The 7,666-nt window shown below is 40.1% G+C and overlaps 1 protein-coding gene across 1 annotated transcript; it reads right to left on the reverse strand.

Moving 5' to 3' along the window:
- Positions 1 to 5,054: 5,054 nt before the first annotated feature.
- On the reverse strand, positions 5,055 to 5,990 carry LOC101839330 (olfactory receptor 2F1-like). Its single transcript, XM_005083097.3, has one exon. It carries the CDS (start codon positions 5,988 to 5,990, stop codon positions 5,055 to 5,057), a length of 936 nt encoding a protein of 311 aa, XP_005083154.3.
- Positions 5,991 to 7,666: the final 1,676 nt, after the last annotated feature.

Consider the following 7,666-nt stretch of genomic DNA (forward strand, 5'->3'; position numbering starts at 1 on the left):
GCTGAACTTTTATAATTAACAAGTCTCCATGTCACTACTTGTGAGCTGGCAGCCCAAAGGAAAGTCTGACTACATATTGCACCCAACCTCTGGGTATGTATTTCCATATAGGGCCTGAGAAATCTTAAAAACAAAGAAACAAACAAAAATCCCACACGGACGTGGCTTCCTAGTAACTCAGTGTTTGCAACTTGCAGAGGTGTGGTTGCTGTATGGTGAGCACTAGAACAGCTGGCATGCTAAATAGCACCGGCTCAACAAATTCTCAGAGCTAGGGAGGGCAAATGCTTCTACTGGCTGGTACTGGGGGTGTAAGGATCGCCTTTCTTCTCATGGACTCAAGCAGGACAGAACCAGACACTGGTGGAGAGTTACTCGGCCTGCTCACATAATCAGAGTAGTCTGCAGGCACGTAGTACAGCTCTCTAGGCTGAGGAAACCTCTAAATGTACAGTAAAAAATGGGTATATACAGTCCTAGAAAAAAATAATAAAGTGAAGTCTTTCAAAGAGAGAGTAAAGTGAAATTACAGAAAAAAGCCACATAAAGATGGGAAACACACAGGGTGTCTGGATCCTGTGTGGTGCTCTGTTGACTTTCAAATTTTTAATGCTAATGAACAAAAATCAATAGCTGCTGAGAGATATTGGATTATGGAAACTGCTAAATTAAACAAACCTATATATTTTAAGACTATCTTAACTTCAGAAAGGAAGTAAGAAAATGTGTTGCACTCGGGGAGAGGTTGTGCTTTTGGTTCCACAGGAATTGAAAAGTTTTAAATTTTCTCAAAGTTAATAGAGATCAGATTTGATCAGGGAAGACTTCCTGAGGGTCTGGGTTACAGATGTGTGGGAAAGACAGAAAAGACTACAAGATAGGCAATGAATATGCTGATCATGCTTCATGGAACAGCTTTGAGACTGGATGAGACATGATAAATCTTGTTGGCCACAGAGTCCTCATGACTTATTACATGCTATCCTTTCTTATGTTATGGACAGAGGTTTGATCACAGTTCAAACAGACTTATAAAGTTGACAGGTGCCTTTTACCTTCTTAAACATAAAAAAGAAAATAATGTTAGCTGACCTGTGCACATCTCACAATCCATACTTGTGTTAATGCCGATATACGTATTACTTTAAAAGTTTGTGTGTTATTTTTTTCAGAATAAAGGACCAGACATCAACAAAGACAAGTAGCCCAAGTGATCCAGCCTCTCATTATGCCTCTGTTTCAGTTTCCTCTATATTCTGCATCCAGAACAACTTTGAAGCCGCTAGATGAAATGGTGCAACCTCACAGACTATCCAATCAAGACTTCAGATAAACCTTACAGTCTCCCATCACACAGAGATTAAACAAAAAATAATACAGCTAGCTCTCCCAAGACTTTACCATGATCTCAGTTTTCTCAGGGTCTCCATAAGAAGCTATCACATCCAGACAACAGTAAGCAGTCTAGAGAACACTATACACACATTCCCAAGATGTGGGGAGGGTGGCTTTTGATCACTCTATGAGTTATGAATGTTTGTCATCATTTAGGGGGATGGTTTGTAAGTTGTTATTTGTCAGGGTCAGTAAAACAGCTGAACAAAGGATATTATATTCAGGAATCTCTTTTTGAAAGAAAAGGGGGGAGTATACTATAAACATGATATAATCAAAGGGTGGATTGGGGAATCTACTTTTGAACTAAAAAGCAACTACTAGTCTCAAATATTTTAATTGATATAACAAAGAAATATAGGTTAGTAGCTAGTCGTCTATAATGAAACTTATAGTTATGGTCAGTATGTTTTCAGGGCAAACAGAGGTAATTCTAAATAGATAGTCTTCAAACACTTCAAAGACCTACAAAATATGACACTTAAAATGTTTTAATAACATAAGGCGTTTCATGACAGTGAGACATGTCTGCTCCTAGCAGCATCAATTTACTTCAAAAGATAGTCACTTCAAAAGAGGATGACAGGTATCAAAGAACCTCCACATGGAGTTTGATTTTAATGAGGCAAAGATAGCACTTGGACAAGAAACTACCCTTGCTTTGACTGCCGACAATATGTTGTCCAAATTTGACAAGCAGGACACAAAATAAGGTGACTGCTGTACTTTGCCAATACAAGGTAGGACAGTCCTTCAAAAATTTCCTGCTTCACAAAAAAAATGTGTCAGGTATTCCCCGCCTGTAGGCCAAAGATGGATGCCCCAACAATGCAGAGGAACCTTGGATGACATACATGCAGCCAGCTGTTTCTGTCATTTCTATAGTTTTGGAGGTTGCTTGTTCTGCCCTTCCTGGTTATTCAGGTAATAGTATATCCTCCTTTGGTCTTTGGTGGAGTTGAAGACCAAGTGGTTATAGTGACAGTTATTACGAAATTTAGAAAAGAAACTTACATAAGAGACGTAAAAGTTTATAATTTTGAGAAACATAAAAGCTTAAGTTGTTTCCCTAAGATGTTTTAAGGTCTGAAAAAACATTTTTAGGATGGAATATGAGTTAGGATAAAAAGCAAATTAGGTATAAAACTTTGAACTCACCAAGATATAGAATAGATAATGGAATTTTTTTCCTGAATTTGCCAAATGCAGATAGACTGGACATTGTGAATGTAATCCTTACCTGATAATCATTCTTATTGTATAGAGTTTTCTTTTTATTTAGACAAAAGGGAAATGTTGTGAGATGCTTGTACACTGTGTGAAAATATATTGCTGTGATTGGTGTAATATAAAGCTTAATAGACAATAGCTTGGCAGGAGGCATAGGTGAGATTTCCAAGGAGAGAAAGGAAGGGGAGGATGAATCTAGGCATAAAAGAGACACCAGGAGATGTGACGAGAAAACAGGAGGTGCAAAATGGAAGAGTGGCAAGGCCACATGATGGAGTGTAGATTAATATATAAATGGATTTATTTAAGTTATAAAGGCTAGTTGTGAACAAGCCTAAGCTGCAGGCCAAGCTTTCATAATTAATAAGTCCTCACACTATTATTTGTGAGTTGGTGGTCCAAAGGAAAGTCTGACTATATAACCTTGGCCCATAAAATAAATACGGACACTTAAAGTCCCCTAACCTCCAGATACATGCCATGATATCTTCATGTATGCCCAGACACACACGCACACACCACAAACATACACACACACACACACACACGAGTATATGTGTGTGCATAATCTATCAATTCTACTTAGTTTTTTACAGTATTTACATATTTCTAGGGCTAACCAGTTGATATTGGACAACCAATGCAGGACAACCATTGCAGGACCTTGTCCCTTGAGGAGGCTGATTCTCCTTGTCTCAGCAGACACTGAGAACTTGTAGCTCTTCATCTGGGGGTGAGATGCCTAACTACCATTGATTTCTTGGTCAGAGAAATGAAAGAGACTCCCAGAATAATAATAGATATTGCCACTGCCTTTGGTTGCCTCCCAGAACTTGACTTTAAGACCCCCTCGTCAAAGGCACCACACACTCCAAACACAGGACTTAGAAGTATCTATCTGGAATTGACTCAGATGTCTCTTTGCTGCAGACTGGCTCTCCTAATTTGGGGGATGGCGTGCAAGCTGACAGGGCAGAGGAGCAATCAGTAATAAACAAGTCCCTCTGTAAAAGTTCAAAACACGCTAAGTGTTGGTGAGGCTGAGCGTGTGTAAAGATCACATCCACTGAATCAAGGGTGCAGACCTCAGATGCCATTCTGGATAGCATTTCCCAACTTCTAGCAACTTGATTCCTGTGTGTGTGCCCTGAAGAAATTTTCATGTGTTATTGTCATGGTGTTAGTGAGTTGAGGGGATATCATCAAGAATGAGAGCTGAAATAATAGAAATACGGTGGGTTAGCCTACATCGATATGGTATGTGACTAGAGCTATGTGTAAATTGTAAAATATGTGGCTAAGCATAAAAACTAGTATAAACAATGAAATAGTAAATTATGTATATACAATTTCATACACAGCTACTACAATAGACATGTTGAATGGCTTCCCAGATGGCAAGAGAAAAATGAAAATAATGTAATAAAAACAATTTGTTAATTTATAAAAACTAACAAAGGACTTGTGCAAAAAAAAACATCTATAGAATAGAGGAGTCTTTTTCTTTTTTGGTTTTTTTAGAGACAAGGTTTCTCTGTATTGTTTTTTGGAGGCTGTCCTGGAACACGCTCTGTAGACCAGGCTCACCTTGAACTCACAGAGATCCACCTGCCTCTGCCTCCCTAGTGCTAGGATTAAAGGCGTGTGCCACCAATGCCTGGCAAGAATAGAGAAGTCTTAACTATTAAATATACAACTTAGATTTACTATAATTTTTATTAGTTCTTTGAGACTTTTTTATCATATGTTTTAATCACCTCTCCCACAAATCTTTCAAGATATATCTCCTCTTTTCTACCAACCCAGTTTTATGAATTCTTTTCTTTTTGCCATACTCCTCAAGTCCAATTTATACTGCTCATTTATTCTTGGAAGTGTGGCCTTCCACGGAGTGTGTTTCACTTACCTGGGCCTGCACTCAGAGAAAACTGACACACTCTCTCCCAGCATCTAACACTTTCCGTAACCCTCTGTTAAAGAAGGAGGAACTTCATGCTCACATTTTACCTGAGACTTTAATAAACAACTTATTTTGTAACACCCTTAAACTGAACAAGTATTCCCTCTGTAATAGTTCAGAAAGTCACCTGAAACTGTGAAGAATGTACTAAATGGATTATCAATCAGCAGGAATTCAATTGAATTTCTAATGTGCCGGAAACACGTGAGGTAAAAATCTACATACCTTTACCCAAGAAGATTACAGTCTACTTGATGATTAGAACCAGAATATGAACTAAGAATGAAGGGCATTTTTGTTGGTTTCTGATTTTTGTTTTCGGTTTACCAATAGGTAGTTAAAACTACAACATGTTACAAAAATATAAGCCACACCGAAAGAAAATTTAGGAAGAAAGTGAATATTAATCATTTCCTACTTATCTGGGATGTGTTTTGGTGGACTGTTGGAGAGAAGAAATCATTCTCATCTATTTCTTTTCCTTTGGTTTCTCTAATGCTCTTTTCAAAGCCCCAATCACGTCGTTGTTCCTCAAGCTGTAGATGAGGGGGTTGAGCATTGGGGTCACAACAGCATAGAAGAGAGCAACCATCTTCTCCTGCCCAGCTGAGGATGTGCCCACAGGCCTCAAGTATGTAAAGATGGCTGTTCCAAAGCACATAGAAACCACCGTGAGGTGAGAGGCGCAAGTCCCAACGGCTTTGCGTCTCCCCTGGGAAGAGCGAATGCGAAGAATGGTGGCGACTATGTGAGCGTAGGAAAAGAGCACCAGGACGCAGGGGAGCATAATCACCAGAAAACCCGAGATGGCCACCATGACCTTGTTGAGCGAGATGTCCACACAAGCCAGCCTCAGCACAGCCAGAATCTCACAGGCAAAGTGATCGACGACCTTACGACACAGGGGTAACTGGAAGATCATGAGGGTCTGCACTAGTGAATTTGTGAGCCCAGCAGCTAGACTGGCCGAAGCCAGCCCCAGACACAGCTCTCCATGCATAATGACCGTGTAATGCAGAGGATGGCACATAGCCACGTAGCGGTCGTAGGCCATGGCGCCTAGCAGAAAGAACTCCGTGCTACCCATCGCCAGGGAGATATACAGCTGCAGCACACATCTGTGAAACGGGATGGACTTCCAGGCTGACAGGAAGTGAACGAGCATCTGGGGGACCGTACTGTTGGTGTAACAGATGTCCACAAATGACAGGATGCCGAGGAAAAAGTACATGGGTGTATGGAGCCTACTGTCCAGCACGATGAGGATGATGATGAGTAGGTTTCCCAGGACGGTCAGCAAGTACATGGCCAGAAACAGCACAAACAAGGAGACCTGAGTCCGCCAGTCGCTTGACAACCCCAGGAGCAAGAACTCACCCACCCATGTCTGGTTTTCCTTGCCCATTAGATCCCTGAGAACGAAGCCCAAGTTACATAACAATAAATATCAGATCCTAAGCAAAGCTCTTCCCAGAACCTCCCTTAAGATGCTTGCATGTTTCAATTAAAAAGTGTAACCATAAACCTTCACTCTCTCTCCTTTCCATACAGTTTTGAATGTCAGTTTCCCAGAACCCACACCTTAACAGTTATGAACATTCTTCTGTTAATTTACAATTTTATTGCTGTGTTCTCCAATGCTAAAAAAAATAATGTGGTACTCAATTTTTCTCTTCATTTACTCAAGAATTTTGAATTTCAATTTAGAAAATAGAAAGTGTGAATAGATTTTTTAGTTGGAAGGGAATACCAAAAATTGCTATTTATTTCAGAGTTAGTAAAATTTTAAAAGTAAAACCTGTGTGACTCTTTCCCATCTTTAAAATCTTCAGGATTGTCTCTATCCCTTAGAAGACTCAAGGGAATAATTCCCAGTGTAGTGTTCTTCCTCCAGAAGAGTGGCAAAGAAAAGGTTAACAGTAGAGTACATCTGTGAAGACACAAGTCCAATTCACAAACGCATTAGCTAGCTTCTCATAAGTGTAATATCTAACACCTACCACAAATATTACCTATAACCATGGGACCACGGAAATCATTACCTAAAACCATGAGACCATGAAAATAATTACTATAACCTTGAGACTGTGGAAATCTGGCAAAACATTCCCACTGGCTGTTTATGTTTCCTGTCTGCTAAGAGTTAGGATTGAGAGGGTAACTAAGAGAGATGGACAAAAACTCACTTGAGTTAGCTGATTGATATGGCTGCTGATTATATCTGCTTCTTCCCCTACCTTTATTCTTTCTCCCCTACCTCTCTTCCCTTCTCTGTCTCTCACTCATAGTTATATAACTTCCATACGGTAATGTTTACTCAAACTTAATTTGTTCACAGATGAAGGGTGTATATGCAAATGCCTCTGGACTCTTTGTCTGCCCCCCAAGTTAAATTTCCCAAACTTATTTATCTGCAATTCACCACACTCAGTCATGAACACACTCGGAACACAGGATGACTCTTGTATTCAGTGGCATTACCTTATTATAGGAGACAGGCAGAAAACACACACAATTGTGTTTCCCAGGCTAGAATCAAACTCCCTTCTTTGTGTCTAATCAAGGATTGTAGGCATTCTCCAGACACCCAGCTCCTTCGCTCTCATTTTCTTCTAAAACAGTCAAGTGCCTCAGATACTCAAACACCTGTCTTCTCTCAAGCTTTTCCATTCTCTCTGGACTGTAACCGAGGCAGTCAGTCAGAGGATACCAATCCAACTGGTCCATAACAACCCAAACCTTCTAATCTTGATGATGTTCTTGTATTTCTGAGCCTTGAGGGTTCTGTGTTCAGAAACTGACTCAGGAGCTCTTAGTAACCGTTTGTTCGTTTTATTAAAGTCACGTGTGGGTAACAAAAGTCCCACGACCTGGGAAAAGCCTCTTCAATCTCATATTACTCTGACATTTCAGAAGAAAACGTGAGACAGACACAGTTGTCCCAACCAGATAGGTCATGTGCTCACTTAACACACGCCCATTACCAGTACCTTAGACCTATGCTTGTGTGAATCTGCTCCGCTGTGACATCTATTAAACATGGAGCCTACTGTTCAGATGAAGCTCCATCCAGACAAGCAT

The sequence above is a fragment of the Mesocricetus auratus genome, unplaced genomic scaffold (genome assembly GCF_017639785.1).
Source record: "Mesocricetus auratus isolate SY011 unplaced genomic scaffold, BCM_Maur_2.0 contig_8893_pilon_subseq_1316533:1335310_obj, whole genome shotgun sequence".
Classification (NCBI taxonomy): Eukaryota; Metazoa; Chordata; class Mammalia; order Rodentia; family Cricetidae; genus Mesocricetus; species Mesocricetus auratus.

Bases quoted from the DNA above. Each gene is read 5' to 3' on its own strand.
- LOC101839330 (XM_005083097.3), bottom strand. From the start codon at position 5,990: ATGGGCAAGGAAAACCAGACATGGGTGGGTGAGTTCTTGCTCCTGGGG.